Here is a 17064-nt window from a genome sequence, read left to right as displayed (position 1 = left end):
ACTTACTCTGGGCCAGCTCTGGGTTAAGTACTTTCCATGCATCATTGCATTTAGTCCTTTCCACAATCCTGTGAAGTGTGTATTGTTATTAAGCCATCTCACAGAGGAGGAAGCTGAGGCTGAGGGGGCAAGTGGCTTGCCCAAGGTCAAACAGCTGATGGCTGATAGAGCCAGGATTCATAGCCAGGCCTTCCTGACACACACAGGCACAGCCTGTGCCCTGCACAAGCATGTACTCACGTGTTATCAGAGCTGCACAGGTCACAGAGATGGGGAGCCAGGGGTCTCAGCTCAGGCTGCACAAACCCTCCTCTCGGGGGGCCCCCACATGCTCCCTGCACTCTGGCCTGGACTCCTGCCCGCTGGAGGCTCAGACTTCTGAGCCCTGTTCCCTGGGCCTGGGGTCTGAGGGCTTCCAAGTTGCCCAGCTGGGAGGTGCTTTGCTAGTGAAGGTGAGGAGCACAGAGGGAGCTGCCCCTGTGGCTCAGCCCCAGTTCCTCTGCTGCTGGCACAGACCTCGCCTGCGATGAACCCTCTCTCAGTGAGGGATGAAGAGGTGATAGAAGGGCTGGCTCAGCCCAGCCCGGGCGTTTGCTCCGCTCCGGTCAAATGTCCATCCTCAGCTGCGTCCACCCTCACCGCGGGCACCACGATTCCCCTTCCACAGGCTGTGAGCCAGGCAGATTCCAAGGGGTGTGTCCGAGCTCTGCAGAGGGTGCTGAGCTTGGCAGGCAGATTGAGGCACCTGTCTGCCGTAAGGCAAGCTTGCTGCCCCTGCCCCTGGAGCACCCTGGGGCCTGCTTTGCATAAGGTCCTGCTTCGAGGGTAACAGACCCAGCGAGTTGGGCTCCCTGCCTTCAGTTTGGCAGCTGGCCAGGAAGGCCCTCCATGGCCTTCAGCCCACACACGATAAGTGCCATGTCCCATACCTGCCCTTCCTCCCAACAAGGCTCTGTGCCCCCCTCTCCAGGCTCTGTGTCTCCCCTTCCACCTTCTGCCCCCTTTCCTCCTCCATGAGCTTTCCTTGCAAGACCCTCTTCCTTCAGGAAGCTTTCTCTGGATACCCTGGCCTGCCCAGGGCTTTCCCTCTGCTAGGGTCCCATAGTTCTGTTCCCTTTGATGGTCGGTCAGTCATCCACTCATTGTCAAGCTGTCAAGCACCTGCCCTGTGCCATCCCTGTGCTGGGTGCTGGGCTATGGAGACAAGTGGCCTCAGGGAGCTCATTCACTGGGGAAGTGAGTGCAGACAGATAATCAACATGGAAGAGAGCGACGTGCCTTGTAAATGTGGCGGACATGTGTAGGGAAGTGGGGCTGAGAGGTGGACTGTGCTGAGGGGACTTACGGAAGTGGTACAGGCTGCCCTGTGGAGAGTCCCAGGCTGGCTCCAAAACATGGAGAACATCGTGGGCTGAAAACCGGATTGTATCCATCTGTAAAAAGAGGGTAATTATAGAACCTGCTTCGTGGAAGGATTAGATGAGGGAATACATGCAAAGGGTTTAGATCAGTGCCAAGCAGGCAATAAGTTCTCGCTAAGATTGAGCTGTTGTTATTATCGTCGTCTGAGGTGAGGCAAGGAGGAGCCGTGGAAGTCATTAAGCAGGAAATTGGTCATCAGATCCGCGTTGTATAAGGAAGGAGACTGCTGGCTGTTTAGACGGGAGGCCCAGGGGAGACTCTACGCTGCACGCTGGGTTATGGGAGCTCCAGCACGTGGGTGTAAGATCCTGCGAGCTAATGAAGTCACTCAGGAAAGGTCATACAGTCCGAGAGGGCCTGGGAAGGAGCCCTGAAAGAGCCCTATGTCCTGCCTACGGAAAAGCAGGTGGAAGGGGAGGAGGCAGAAGAATCAGCCAGAGCGGTGGGAGAGCCAGACAGGGCCTTGTGGTGAATGGCCAGAGCCTTGGGCAATGGCAGGTACTGCAGGGCTGGCTGCCTTTGCTTCCTCTCGTTCTACGCTCGTTTCACTAGTTGGGTGCAGGGCCTGAGGGAGTTTCCCCGGCCCTCACCTCACCCCAAGGGGCTGTGTCCCGCGGCCAGAAGAGGCTTTGATTCTTTACCTTCCTGACAAGTGACGTGGCAGCCCCTGAGCTTCATGGCTGGGGCAGCTGGAGTTCACCCTTCACTGGAACCATGGACAGAGGGGCTGGCTGTGGCCTAGGAGTGAAATGGGATGTGGGCACCACCTGCAAGGCTGAGTCCCCCTTGGGGGGGCAGTAGGGAGACCTCAGCTCTTACCCACTCCACCTGCCTCCTCCATTCTCTGCAGTCCATTGACCCTGGACAGCAGTTCACTTGGGAGAATTCAAACCTGGAGGTAAACAAGCCCAAGAACCGCTACGCAAATGTCATTGCCTACGACCACTCCCGTGTCATCCTTACCTCCATCGACGGTGAGCCAGGGCCGAGCCCTTCCCATCCCCCGCTCTCCTCCTTGCTGGCTGGGGTGATCGTCCATTCTGCAGAAGAGGCCCACGAGTCCTGGGGTGCACTGAGGTGTGGTGGGTGGGGACGGGGACCCTAGGATAATGCTCTCCCATGTCCCTTCCTGTCCACAGGCGTCCCGGGCAGCGACTACATCAATGCCAACTACATCGATGGCTACCGCAAGCAGAATGCCTACATTGCCACACAGGGCCCGCTGCCCGAGACCATGGGCGATTTCTGGCGGATGGTGTGGGAACAGCGCACAGCCACGGTGGTCATGATGACGCGGCTGGAGGAGAAGTCCCGGGTAAGACTGGGCAGGGCTCTGCCAGGAGGTGGGCTGGGAAATAGCCACCAGATGACGCGAGCACCTTTTGCGTCCCTGTGGGACGAAGTTCCCCAGGGGAACTCCCAAGTGCTGTTGTTTTCCTGGGGTGTTACTGTGGTCCCCAGACACCAGTGGGTTCCTGGGATGTTAATATATTGCACCAGATGCTACATTTTCTGGGAACGTGTGTATGTTCCCCAGTTGCTGGCATGTTCCCGGGATGTTCACGTGTTCCCCAGATGCTGGATGTTCCTGGGGCATTAACACATCTCCAAGTTAATTAGTGGAAAGAGCCACTGTTATCTGCTTCTGCACTGCAAAGCATTGACTGGAACGTAAAATTTACAGAGCTTGAAAATGGCACATAAACATTATGGGTAAATTTGGCAGAAAATGTGCCTGGTGCGATCTGGTCATGAATAAATAAATTTCAATTACGGCCCCCATTCCCCCGGCAAGGGCAGGGTTGGCGATGTAGTGTGAGAACTTGCTGTGGGGCCCCAAGAGACTTGGGGTGAGGGGGTGGCACAGTGGTTCTGAGAGCTTGGGTGGGGAGCCTCATATCCTCCCACCCTGCTTCTGCCCCAGGGCCCCTGCCCCTCCGAGCCTATGGGCACTTCCAAACACCCTTGCACCCCGCCTTGCTTGTCCCTTTGCAGGTGAAGTGCGACCAGTACTGGCCGGTCCGCGGCACTGAAACCTACGGCCTCATCCAGGTGACCCTGCTGGACACGGTGGAGCTGGCCACGTACACTGTGCGCACCTTTGCGCTCCACAAGGTGCGGGCCTGTCCCATGCTTCCCTGAGCGTGGTGTGCCGGGTGGGCGAGCGGGAACTCCAGGTCGGAGGTTGGGGCTCGGAAGTCGGCTCAGACACGCGGGAGTGCGCTGTGACGGCCAGCACTGCGTCCCCCTGCCCTGAGTCTGTGTAGGCAGACGCCTCCTCACACACTCTCTCCCCACCCTTCTCCCCAGAGTGGCTCCAGCGAGAAGCGGGAGCTGCGCCAGTTCCAGTTCATGGCCTGGCCAGACCATGGCGTTCCCGAGTACCCGACCCCCATCCTGGCCTTCCTGCGGCGCGTCAAGGCCTGCAACCCGCTCGACGCCGGGCCCATGGTGGTGCACTGCAGGTGAGGGGGCAGCACCGCCGAGGGGCGGGGCGGGGCGGGGGGTGGGTGGACCTGTGCCCCAAGCCGAGCCCGTGTCCTGCAGCGCGGGCGTGGGCCGCACCGGCTGCTTCATCGTGATCGACGCCATGCTGGAGCGCATGAAGCACGAGAAGACGGTTGACATCTACGGCCACGTGACGTGCATGCGGTCCCAGCGCAACTACATGGTGCAGACAGAGGACCAGTACGTGTTCATCCACGAGGCGCTGCTGGAGGCCGCCACGTGCGGACACACAGAGGTGCCCGCCCGCAACCTCTACGCCCACATCCAGAAGCTGGGCCAAGTGCCTCCTGGGGAGAGTGTGACCGCCATGGAGCTCGAGTTCAAGGTGGGCCGAGGGCTGGGCCTGGATTGGGTCATGGGGATGAGTGTGTGTGTGTCGTTCCCCCCCCCTCCCCCGCCCGGAAGCCAGGCCTGACCAGTCCCTCCCTCTCGCCAGTTGCTGGCCAGCTCCAAGGCCCACACATCCCGCTTCATCAGCGCCAACCTGCCCTGCAACAAGTTCAAGAACCGCCTGGTGAACATCATGCCCTATGAGTTGACCCGCGTGTGCCTGCAGCCCATCCGGGGTGTGGAGGGCTCTGACTACATCAATGCCAGCTTCCTGGACGGCTATAGGTGAGCATGCTTGTGTCTGCCCACCACACTCTATGGGGGCCTAGGCCTAGGCCTGGCTGGCTGGCTGGGGGTACAATAGAGTAGGGCCAGCCCAGAAGGTTAGAGTGGGCTTCCCGGAGGAGGGGTGATCTGAGTGGGGCCCCAAGAGACCATGCAGTCTTGGGGAGACTCGGGGAGCACAGCACCTCCAGCATGTCCAGTCTTATGTCCACCCCAGACAGCAAAAGGCCTACATAGCCACACAGGGGCCTCTGGCAGAGAGCACCGAGGACTTCTGGCGCATGCTGTGGGAGCACAACTCCACCATCATCGTCATGCTGACCCGGCTTCGGGAGATGGGCAGGGTGAGCCCACCCCCAGGGCCCTTCTGATACCTGGGAGCACACCAGCCACCCCCTCCCTCTTCTCTCCTCTCATACCCAGCCTCCCATCAGCATAACCTCTGATCTCCTCTCCCTTCCCTCCTCTCCCCTCCCCCCCAGCCCCCCCCCAGTTATCACCACCTTAGGGGTCCTGCCTCAGAATCCTCTGATACTGGGAGCCCCCTCCCTTTCTCCTCCCCACCTGATCATGGCGGCGGGCCCTTTGTCCGCAGGAGAAATGCCACCAGTACTGGCCAGCAGAGCGCTCCGCTCGCTACCAGTACTTTGTTGTTGACCCGATGGCTGAGTACAACATGCCACAGTATATCCTGCGTGAGTTCAAGGTCACGGACGCCCGGGTGAGTTTGGACAGGGGAGCATGTCTGTAACTGCCTGGACACGTGGGGCGGGGCCTGCCTGCATGGTGTGCCCTGGCTCCCAGGGTGCTTGCCTGTGTCGTCGTGCTCCCCGCCTGGTCCGGTGGGGCTGCAGCCTGCGGCACTAACCCCGCGCCCTTCCTGCCGCTCCCAGGATGGGCAGTCGAGGACGATCCGGCAGTTCCAGTTCACAGACTGGCCAGAGCAGGGTGTGCCCAAGACCGGGGAGGGCTTCATTGACTTCATCGGGCAGGTGCACAAGACCAAGGAGCAGTTTGGGCAGGACGGGCCCATCACGGTGCACTGCAGGTGGGACTCGCCCCTGGAGGGCTGGGCAGGGGCCGGGGCGGCCTACGGGCCTGGTGGATTGGGCCCCTGACCCAGCGCTGTCCCTCGCAGTGCTGGCGTGGGCCGCACCGGGGTGTTCATCACCCTGAGCATCGTCCTGGAGCGGATGCGCTACGAGGGTGTGGTGGACATGTTCCAGACGGTGAAGACCCTGCGCACACAGCGCCCGGCCATGGTGCAGACGGAGGTACGTGGGCCGGTGCACGAGCACGCCGCCGACACTGACCATGGCAAGCTCTGCCTGGGCGTCTAGGGCAGGAGGGCTCTGGGAGCACAACTCCGCCATAGGACGAGCTCCTCATCCGGCAGCTCTGCACTGAGCACCAGTGGTGTCCCTGGCTCCGGCTAGGGTTGGACATAGCAGTCCCTGCAGGGTGGACTCGGGGGCAGTCGGTGGATGTGGGCAGTGGGGAAGGGAGCAAGAGATGAGCCTTCAGGGATTCTTTCAGGCCCTCTGGATGCTGCCTGGGGCAGAGGTCTGGGTCCAGCGTCTGCTCTTGGCCAGCAGAGGCTAAGCCCATGGCCCACCGGCTGCAGTGCGAGTGCCCGTGGCAGGATGTTGGGGAACCCACTGGCACTGCCCGTGCTCACCGTCCCCCTGTCCCGGCAGGACCAGTACCAGCTGTGCTACCGTGCAGCCTTGGAGTACCTCGGCAGCTTTGACCACTATGCAACGTAACTACCGCCCCCTCTCCTTCGCCGCCCCTGCCTAGGGGCTCCGGAGGGGACCAGCTCCTCTGAGCCATACCGACCATCATCCAGCCCTCCTGCACGGATGCCGTTGCTGACAGAGCACAGCCCCTGGGATCGCAGCGTTTCAGGAACATTCCCACACCAAACAGAGAGCCCAGAGCCCCCTGGCCCCTGGGCGGGCCGGCGGGGCAGGCGCGGCAGCCATCTCTGTCCACCAGGCCCGCCCGGAGCCCACTCCGAACTCTCTGCTCCGCTGTCGCATTTCTCATGCTTCTTCTCATGGGGTGGGGATGGGACAAAGCCTCTTTTTATACATTAAGTGGAGCAGTCTGAGGGATTCTAGCCTCTTCTCTCTGATGTTTCCTTTTGCAAATTCTTAACTGCAGAATGGGCTGCCGTGGGGGTTGGGGTGTAGTCTACTTTCTGTTTTGAGTTACTTGGATCCTTTCTTGTGTAACTTTTACTGCTGAAGGACGATCATGCCTTCTTCATGCGTGTGGAGCCGGGGCCGCCAGCCTACGCGGGGGCCTCACTGCTCCGCTGCTCTTCCAGGCCTTCAGACAAGATCTTGTTTCAGCCAAATGCAGGGAACACTTTTTTTTTTTTTTTTTAAGTTTTGTTTTGTTTCTCCTTAAAAGCCTTATGTTAGGCCCCACAGACAGTGGTGGGCGAGGAAGAGATAGGAAACACTCAGCCCAGTCATCTATTCCCGTGTGTGTGTAACGTTCACAGCCCAGAACCCCAGACGTGTCGGGGGGAGCCTGGCAAGGCGTTCCTCATCACCATCGTGTTTGCAAAGGTTAAAAAAAGCAACAACAAAAAACAAAAACAACAATCCAAAAAATCCAAAAAAAAAAAAAGGAAAAAGAAAAAAAAAACACAAGGAAATAAAGAGAGTCAGTTCCTGGCCTCTGCTTCAAACCCCTGAGAGGGGAGGCGGCTCGGTGCCCCTGGGGCTCCCTGCGAGCTGCCAGGCTGACCTCAGGGCCCGCGGAGGCTGGCGTTCGTCCCCAGCACTGCGGGGTGCAGTGCGGTGCGGGGTGGTGGTGGGAGGCGGTGGGTCTGGCCGTGTGGCCGAAGCAGTTGGCACAGGTCAGGGTGTGTGCCACACCCTGCACACCTCAGGGCCACGCAGGGGCACGGCTGGCCCTTCAGGTCCAGGCCAGGAGGCCTGGCAGCACATGTCTGTTCTCAGAAGGGGCCAGATGATTTTCCTCCCTGGTTTGCAGCTATTTTTCAAAGCCCATGAGAATTGCTCTTTCCCACTCCTTCACGATGCCCTCGGAAACCAATGTGGCAAGACTACTGGACTTTTCTCAATGGTACTATAATCAATCCTTATAATCTTGGCTTGCTGAGGGGCAGGGAGAGGGCCTCTTCCTCTGGGCAGCACTATCTAGATAGGTAAGTGGGGGCGGGGAAGGGTGCATAGCTGTTGTAGCCGAGGGACTGGAAGCAGAAGTCCCACGATCTAGCTAGGCTCGGTCAAGATCAACAATCCAGGGTTGGTAATGTTGGATGCGACATTCATTTTTACCTTGTGGATGCTAGTGCTGTAGAGTTCACTGTTGTACACAGTCTGTTTTCTATTTGTTAAGAAAACTACAGCATCATTGCATAAATCTTGATGGTAATAAATTTGAATAATCAGATTTCTTACAAACCCGGCCTTTGTCTCAGCTCTTTCTGGAACCGGAGTCTGGCCTCTGTAAGTCAATACCTAGGAGTAGGTTCTGGTGACCTGAGGAGACAGGGAGGCCGTCCTGAGGATTTGTCACAAGGTGGACGCTCAGCATGGTGCTCACTCTCTGAGAGGAGAGGTTACAGACCCAGAAGACGGAGCCCCGGTACCTGTAAAGAGTCCCCCACATGGGAGCAGCTCCCGGACTGGGAATATACATACCCTTGTCTCTCCTCACCTTTAGGATATCCTGCGTCCCCAGGTCACAGGTACTGGGACTCCCACTTCCAGGTGCCACACTCTTTCCCATTGCCTGCCTCTCTGCTTCCCCACTGCCACTGCGGCCGTGGAGGCGGTGACTGTATGGAAACTGGCCAGTGAGGATTCTTGTCATCCTTGCGATGTCGATACTGGGCATGGTGTGGCCTTCTGGCCCCTGGACGCAGCAGTATCCACTCGTTGAGTCCTGTGGCCGCTCCACTAGTGATCAGGCATGTCCCATCATGTTGTCAAACCGTGGAACTTCTGGGGACACAGATGAATGAGACCCAGAACAAGTGGGGGAGAAAAATACATGAGTTGGCAACGACCAGACTGTAGACAATCACGATGAGCCCACCACAGATGCTGTGGGTGCACTGAGGCAGCACCTGACCCTGCAGCAGGGTCAAGGCAGGCTTCCTGGAGGAGGTGATGTTAGGTGGATTCTGAGTGTTCATAAGGTGAGTGATGGATACCTTTATGTTTTATTTCACCACTCCACGTCGCCTTCCATCACCACTCACCCCCCTCCACCCTCTTCTACCTCCCCCTCCCTCCCCCTTTCCCTCTGGTAATCATACTGCTGTCTGTGCCTCTGAACAGCTGTCAGTCTGTTCTCTGTATCTGTGAGTCTGTTTTGTCAGTTCGTTTTGTTCATTAGGTTCCACATATAAATGAGATCAGATGGTACTTGTCTTTCCCTCACTGGCTGGCTTATTTCACTTAGCAACCAGTTAGCACCCAGTCAGGGAAAGACGTGTAATCCTCACAGCACAGTACAGGGTGGGTCCTGTTATGCTCATTGTGCAGATGAGAAAATAAGGGTTCAATCCACTCGTTCAACACAGACGTAGTGAGCATCTGCTGTGTCCTGGTCCTATCGGTGCACTGAACAAAGACTAATGCCCTCGTGGCCTTTACACTTGAGTGAGATGAAACATGATGCGTGTGAAAAACCAGTACGTTTGTTAGCAAGTGAGAAGTGGGGGATTAGGAGGAATCGGGCACATGGGGAAGGTTTGATTTCCAGGGTGGTCAGAGGAAGCCTCATTGAAGCAATGGGATTTGAGGAACACGTGAAGCTGCTGAGAGATTTTGCCTAAACACCTTCAAACTGAGCATCCAGGCCGAGGGAGCAGATAGAGCCAAATCCCATCCATGTGCCCGAGGTGTGGAGGCTGGTGTGGCTGTAGCCATGAGCATGTGAGCAGGGGGTGAGGAGGTAGTGGGGGATAAGATCAGAGAGGAAATGGCAGAAATCCAGGTGTGGTGAGTAGGTTATATCTTGGAGATGGAATTAAGGGTTTGCTTATGGAATGGATGAGAGAAAGAGGAGTCAAGGTTGAGTCCACAGTTTTGGCCTGAACAACTCAAAGGATGAGGTTGCCATTTATGGAGCTGGAGAGGGCGGGCCATGGGGGCTGAGTGACCTACTCCAGGCTCCTAACTGGAACGTGGAGTTGCCATCACTTGATCACTCCACACTACTCCCTCCTACCTTTAGCTGGAAACGGAGTCAGGTGCATTGAGGAAAAATATTTGGAAGGAAATACACCGAGAGTTATGAGGTTGGGTGATTCCTTTCTTTGTAATTTTCCTAAAGTTCTGTAAAGAATTAATAGCACCCAAAATGAAAAGAATTAATAGCATTTTAATTTCTAAAGTGACAAACTTTTAAAGTTATACAATGTTTTAAAAACAAAAATCTTTCAAAATAGGATAGAAGTCGTAAAACATTACAGTCCCATTCTCTCCCTGTTCCCCAGCTCGCTGGAGGGAGTCACAGTTTAGTCTGTATTCTTCTGGGCATTTTCTATGAATATACAAATATGTTTATAAACTTTAGTTTTTACACAACGAGAATCATGTTACTCATATCTTTCTGCAAATTGCCCTTTCCATTTCAGTATTGTGAATTTCTTTCTCTGTCAGTACCTCATCTTTTAAGCTGCTACATACTCTTCTGTTATCCATGTGCCAAGGTTTTTGTTTGTTTGTTTGTTTGTTTTCCTATATGTTTTTATTGCTTTTAGAGAGGAAGGGAGAGATAAACAGCCACGGGCTGCCTCCTGCACGCCACCTACTGGGGATCTAGCCTGCAAGCCGGGCGTGTGCCCTGACTCGGAATCGAACTGGTGACTTCTCTGTAGAGGACAATGATGCTCCACGAACTGAGCCACACAGGCGAGGGCCCATAATTGTTTTAAGTGGTTATCTCCATAGGTTTTGTTGTTGTTGTTAATCCTCACCTGAGGATATTTTTCTATTGGTTTTTAGAGAGAGGGAGAGGGAAAGACAGAGAAACATCGATGTGAGAGGGACACATCGATTGGTTGCCTCCTGCACATGCCCCAACCAGGGCCGGGGATTGAGCCTGCAACTGAGGTATGGGCCCTTGACTGGAATCGAACTCGGGACTCTTCAGTCTGCAGGCTGACGCTCTATCCACTGAGCCAAACTGGCTAAGGCCATTGTAGCTTTTTTATTTAAAAAATGGATGCACATGATAAAACAGGTAAAAATAATTCAGTCCTGCCCTAGCTGGTTTGGCTCAGTGGATAGAGTGTTGGCCTGCAGACTGAGGGGTCCCAGGTTCAATTCCGGCCAAGGGCACATGCCCGGGTTGCGGGCCCGATCCCCCTCCCCCCCAGTAGGGGGCATGCCGGAGGCAGCCAGTCAATGATTCTCTCATTGATGTTTTTATCTCTCTATCCCTCTCCCTTCCTCTCTGAAATTAATTTTTTTTTTAATTCAGTCTTGAAGGATACAGAATAAAGGGTAAGCTTTCCTTTTCTCTTCTCCCCAACTCGTTTCATTCCCTGAAGCTTCTCACTTTAGTTCTGTGGATAGTGAGCGTCGTATCTTCCGTAGGTGGCACTTTCAGTAGATGGTACCTGGTGACCACAATAAAATGTGTGAGATTTAATTAATGTATATGATCTCCCCCTGTAGCTCCTGATTTCGTTAGCTATATTATTTTCATTCTTGCTGGAGCTCCCTCATGACTTGAAACAATATCTTTAAACAACTATTTCTTTATTTATCACCGGAGGCAGCAACTATTGATTACCCTCTATGAAGAATGAGGGAATTAGCTCACTCTCCATGATCCCCTTCCTCCCTCCTCCAACAACCTTTTGTAAAATTATATCACATTGTCAAGGTTTATAATACTTTCTGTTCTATTTCTGTAATTAAGTCTTTCATTCTAAAAATTGAAAACCAATAAATAGCATTTTCATTTCATGTTCATGAAAAATCTTTCAAACATTAATTTCGAATAAGTCTTCCAGTTTTTTCCTCATTCCCTTCACCCTGGATCACACTCAGCTGCCAGTTTCTGGTACAGCCTGTTCGTCTTTTTCTTTGGTGAAGTGCTCCCTTGTGAAAATTTTCCACAAAGGATTCTAACGTTTCTGATTCTTATAGGTCTGAAAATCTCTCTTTTATACTTACTCTCAGTTTTAACTTTGCCATCTTTATAAACAAAATTTCCTCAGAAACTGTGAAGATATTGTGTCCGGTTCTGTATGAACCACCTGATGAAGGAGGGCTGTATGGCAACTGTTGAGGCTTTGCTAGTGGGTTTCTTTATTAAATTACCCTGGTGCTTGCCCCATCACCCACTTTGATTTTTTTATCTGTAGACTCTGAGCTTAAAACCTGCCCCGGCTTCCGGGGAGAACGAGTCTGGACTCAGGCATCCAGGGCTGTGGTTTTCTCAGCTGTTTTCTTTGTCAATCTGATTCCATTGCTTACTATCTCTTGGAATTCTTATTTTAAAAAATACTTCAGTGTATGGATAATGTATCTAAATTGTTTTTTTCCCCAAAAAAATTATTTTAAATAACCCTCCTCCCTGCACTGATTTGTAATGCTTCCTTTAAAAAAAAAAATCACATATGAAGTTACAAGCACAGAGTTTACTTCTGGGCCTTGAGTCTTTCATCTGTCGGTATTGTCTGAGCCAGAATTACTCATTTAATTTTTGTGGTTTTATTACCTGACATAGCTAGTCCCCTGATTTTCTTCCAAGTAGATATTAGATTAATTTTGGAAAATCCCCCTCCCTCAGTTTTGGTTACAGATGTTATTGTTCCTCGATAAAATGAACAATAAGGTATCGGAAGAATATGTATCAACATAAAGAAAAGCTGGGTGGGATCTAATGGAAATCTTGGGGGCAAAGTAGGCTGTGCTCACCCAGCCCTGCTGTACGGGAGGGGACGCTGTTGGATGAGGGCAGCCACCCAGTTTCCAGAGTGAGAGGCGTGATGTAACGAGGATGCTGCACCCTCTGGGATGACAGTCTGGAACTTTAGACTCTTCATACTCTTCTATGACTCTTGCCCCACCTCTCCCTGAACCCTTTAGCCCAGCCTTATCTAAATACTTGCCTTTGCTTAAGCACACATTTTTTTGCTGCTGTTGTTAATCCTCACCTGCGGATATTTTTTCCATTGATTTTTGGAGAGAGTGGGAGGGGGAGAGACAGAGAGAAAGAAACATCGATGTGAGAGAGGTACATCAATTGGTTGCCCTCTGCACCCACTCCAGCTGGGGCCAAGGATCAAGCCTGTGACAGGTACATGCCCTTGACCAGAATCTAACTTGGGACCCTAAAGTTCACAGGCTGACACTAACTACTAGCAACCAGCTAGGGCACACCTTTTCTTAAGCACACCTGTAAAAAGAAAAGGGTTAAATCCCTAATAAATAAGAGCTTTCAAATCAGTAAGAACAGAAGTAAATGCCCTAATAGAAAAATGGACAAGGACACAATAGGCAACTTATAAAAGACACACAAATTTCATGAAAGTATGGAAGATACAGAGCCTTACTATTTTTCTTTTTGTGTTTTTAAAATTTTTAAATTTATTTTCTTTTTCTTTTTGTTCTTTTGTTTCTACAGAGCCTATAAGTCAAAGAAATACACATTGAAAAAAAAAAGATCAGGTACTATTATTTATCCAATGGTCAATAGTTATGTGTTAACATTGGTGTGGGGAATTGGGCACTCATATTGCTAGTGGGGATCTATGCTGGTTCTTCCTTTGTGGAGGAGAAATTGCAGTATCTATCAGAAGACTTAAAATATGCTTTACCTTTGACCCCGTGATATTCATTTAGGAATTTATATACAGTTAACAAGCAGACAAATATTTTTTAAATCTATGGGCAAAGATTCACTGCAGCATTGTTCATAACACTTTTTTTAATTGATTTTAGCCCAGCCGGTGTGGCTCAGTGGTTGAGCATCAACCTATGAACAGAAGGTCAGTTCTATTCCCTGTCAGGGGACATGCCTGGGTTGCAGGATCGATCCCCAGTAGGGGGTGTGCTAGAGGCAGCCGATCAATGATTCTCTCTTCATTGATGTTTCTATCTCTCCCTCTCCTTCCTCTCTGAAATCAATAAAAATACATATTTTGTAAAAAATTGATTATAGAGAGCCCTGGCCGGTGTTCCCAGCGGTTAGAGTGTCGACCTCCACTCCAAAGGGTCCTGGGTTCACTTTCTAGTCAAGGGCACATACCTGGATAGCAGGTTCTAGCCTCAGCTCCAGTGGGGGCACGTGCAGGAGGCAACCAATTGATGTGTCTCTCTCATCGATGTATCTCTCTCTCCCTCTCCCCTGACTCCTTCAACTCTCTCTAAAAATCAATGGGAAAATGCCCAGCTGGCATGGCTCAGTAGTTGAGCACCGACCTATTAACCAGGAGGTAATGGCTTCTTTCCCAGTCAGGGCATATGCCCGGGTTGCAGGCTCGATCCCCAGTGGGGGACGTGCAGGAGGCAGCCAATTAATGATTCTCTCTCATCATTGATGTTTCTATCTCTCTCCTTCTCCCTTCCTCTCTGAAATCAATAAAGAAATATATTTTAAAAAATAAAATCTTATTTTAAAAGAAAAAACAATGGGAAAAATATTCTCAGGTGAGGATTAACCAAAAACCATTTGATTTTAGAGAGGGAGAGGAAGGGGAGAGAGAAAGAGGAACATCTATTTGTTGTTCCACCTACTCATGCATTCATTTCTTGCTCCCTGTATGTGCCATGACTGGGTATTGAACCTACAATCTTGGTGTATCAGGATAATGCTCTAACCACTTAGATACCCAGCCAGTGCTGCTCATAATATTGAAAAGTTGGAAACAACCCAAAAAACACACACACACACACACACACACACACACACACACACGCATGCATGCACATCTATCGCCTACAATCTCGTTCAAGTGAATTTGGAGACCATCACTATCCGCATCAGCTAGGAGTATTTTAGAAACAATCACAGGCCCCAGACCTACTGAATCAGAATTTGTATTGAAACAGTTCCTGAGGGCATCTGCAGGAACATTAAAATTAGAGAAGCTCCGGCAAGGACATACACGACAATGTCAGCAGTTACTTTCGGGGGGTGGCGCTCCCTATTTTAAAGGCATTTCCTAGTTTGCTGCGGTTGACATACGTTTTTTCCCATAAGAGTAAGTAAGTGGCAGAGAAGCACCCCAGGCTGTGGTTGCCTATGCCTGGGGACACCCAACTCCTCTGGGAATCCCATCTCAGCCCCTCCGCCCCCACACTCATCCAGGCAGCCACACACCCAGCTGTACTGCTGGTCCCGTAACCATAGTGCTGTGCTGAGATTATTCTTGTTCCTTCAGCTGGTCACATACTAAAATAAGGGGAAATACCAAAGAAATTATCCAGGCTGCAGTGCAGAAATGAAGTGCAAATTGACATGATAATTATGGTTTGATTTATCTGTCTCCTCCACTGGACTGTGAACTTTTTTTTTTCTTTTTTTTTTTTTGAGGGCCTTCTGGTAAAAATCGGAAGACCTACTAGACAAATTCAAAAAGAGCTGTCATCACTGGACTGTGAACTTTTTTTTTTTTTATAGGCTTTTTTTAAAAATATATATTTTATTGATTTTTTACAGAGAGGAAGGGAGAGGGATAGAGAGCTAGAAACATCGATGAGAGAGAATCATCGACCAGCTGCCTCCTGCACACCCCCTACCAGGGATGTGCCCGCAGCCAATGTACATGCCCTTGACCGGAATCGAACCTGGGACCTTTCAGTCCGCAGACCGACGCTCTATCCATTGAGCCAAACCGGTTTCGGCTGAACTTTTTATATGTATTTTTTTATTGATTTCAGAGAGGAAGGAAGAGGAAGAGATAGAAACATCAATGATGAGAGAGAATCACTGATTGGCTGCCTCCTGCACACCCCCTACTGGGGATCGAGCCCACAATCCCGGCGTGTGCCCTTGACTGAAATCGAACCCAGGACCCTTCAGTCCACAGGCCACCGCTCTATCCACTGAGCCAAACCAGTTAGGGCTGGATTGTGAACTTTTTGAAGGCAAGGGCCATGTCTTCCTTACCTCCCAGCCTCGCCTGGCCCAAAGGAGGGACTCGGTAAATGTTTGCTAAATGGACCGAAAGGGAAGTGTTTGACCTGGCCCTACGGCAAGCGGTAAATCTGACTGTGGGAGGAATTATAGCTGGAGCTGCCCCAGCAGTCACTCAGTCCTCAGAACCTCCCCTCCCAGCTCCTCTCCGGAGGCCCACCTTTTGCTCTGACCCTGAGCCCACATCCCAGTCAGCTCTGAGAGGACCTCCCATCCCCAACCACCTCCACTGAGAAGGCTCCTGCATCCACACCAAACCACCTCTCCCTGATGAGCTGCGTTTCTCCTCATCACCCACACCAATGCTAGCAATGGCTCGAATGGAGATTTACCAGCAATATTTTTTTAAATAAATAGGGGTCACCTAGAACCTGGACTGAACTTTGACCTGGGGGGCAGTTCTTGGCCCCAGAACTAGGATGCTCCTCAATCTCCTCCCAAAGACCTGTGCCCCAGACTCCTTTCCAGGGATGGCTCTTTCCAGCCTCTTTGGCACATTTTCAGGGCATTCTCTGCAGTTGCTCTTGTGTAAGCTCCTCTGTGGTCCTAAAGATTTAATCCAACAGACACATGGTATACACGTATTACATTTATATAATACCTGTTATATTACTACTAGAAGCCCGGTGCACGAAATTCGTGCACAGCGGGGGGTTGTCCCTCAGCCCAGCCTGTACCCTCTCCAATCTGGGACATCCCTCTCACAATCCAGGACTGCTGGCTCCCAACTGCTTGCCTGCCTGCCTTCCTGATTGCCGCTAACTGCTTCTGCCTGCCAGCCTGATCACCCCCTAACCACTCTGCTGCCAGCCTGGATGATGCTTAACTGCTCCCCTGCCAGCCTGTTTGCCCCCAACTTCCCTCCTCTGCCAGCCTGGTCACCCCTAACTGCCCTCTCCTGCAGGGTTGATCACCTCCAACTGCCCTCCCTTGCAGGCCTGGTCCCTCTCAACTGCCCTCCCTTGCAGGCCGGGTGCCTCCCAACTGCCCTCTCCTGCTGGCCATCTTGTGGTGGCCATCTTGTGTCCACATGGGGGCAGGATCTTTGACCACATGGGGGCAGCTATATTGTGTGTTGCAGTGATGATCAATCTGTATATTACTCTTTTATTAGATAGGATAGAGGCCTGGTGCACAGGTGGGGGCCAGCTGGTTTGCCCTGAAGGGTGTACCGGATCAGGGTGGGGTTCCCTTGGGGTGTGGGTCGGCCTGAGCGAGGGGCCTGTGGTGGTTTGCAGGCCGGCCACGCCCCCTGACAACCTAAGCGAAGGCCCTGGTATCTGGAATTTATTTTCCTTCTACAATTGAAACTTTGTAGCCTTAAGCGGGTGAGCCCGGCCAGGGTGTGCGGAAAGCTTTGCTTCCCCTGTT

At 52.2% G+C, this 17064-nt stretch overlaps 1 protein-coding gene and 1 non-coding gene across 4 annotated transcripts in view; one reads left to right on the top strand and one right to left on the bottom strand.

Annotated features, from left to right (window-relative positions):
- Window positions 1–8021, top strand: part of PTPRF (protein tyrosine phosphatase receptor type F) — an 81925-nt gene extending 73904 nt beyond the window's left edge. For all 3 annotated transcript variants that reach the window (XM_054720425.1, XM_054720426.1, XM_054720423.1), the window contains 11 exons: window positions 2273–2396; window positions 2562–2737; window positions 3418–3537; window positions 3733–3887; window positions 3970–4255; window positions 4367–4545; window positions 4763–4889; window positions 5141–5266; window positions 5439–5593; window positions 5684–5819; window positions 6243–8021. In XM_054720425.1, coding sequence (XP_054576400.1) covers window positions 2273–2396; window positions 2562–2737; window positions 3418–3537; window positions 3733–3887; window positions 3970–4255; window positions 4367–4545; window positions 4763–4889; window positions 5141–5266; window positions 5439–5593; window positions 5684–5819; window positions 6243–6311 — 1653 coding nt within the window. In that variant the 3' untranslated portion in view covers window positions 6312–8021. The remainder of the gene's footprint in view (window positions 1–2272; window positions 2397–2561; window positions 2738–3417; window positions 3538–3732; window positions 3888–3969; window positions 4256–4366; window positions 4546–4762; window positions 4890–5140; window positions 5267–5438; window positions 5594–5683; window positions 5820–6242) is intronic.
- A 7066-nt stretch (window positions 8022–15087) lies between these two features.
- On the bottom strand, window positions 15088–15150 carry LOC114235072 (U7 small nuclear RNA). The gene has a single exon (XR_003621252.2). It is a non-coding gene; the product is annotated as a U7 small nuclear RNA (small nuclear RNA).
- Between the last annotated feature and the right edge of the window lie 1914 nt (window positions 15151–17064).

This window comes from Eptesicus fuscus, chromosome 9 (genome assembly GCF_027574615.1).
Source record: "Eptesicus fuscus isolate TK198812 chromosome 9, DD_ASM_mEF_20220401, whole genome shotgun sequence".
NCBI lineage: Eukaryota > Metazoa > Chordata > Mammalia > Chiroptera > Vespertilionidae > Eptesicus > Eptesicus fuscus.
The sequence above is the reverse complement of the archived record's forward strand: the minus strand, read 5'-3'. Positions and strand labels throughout refer to the sequence as shown.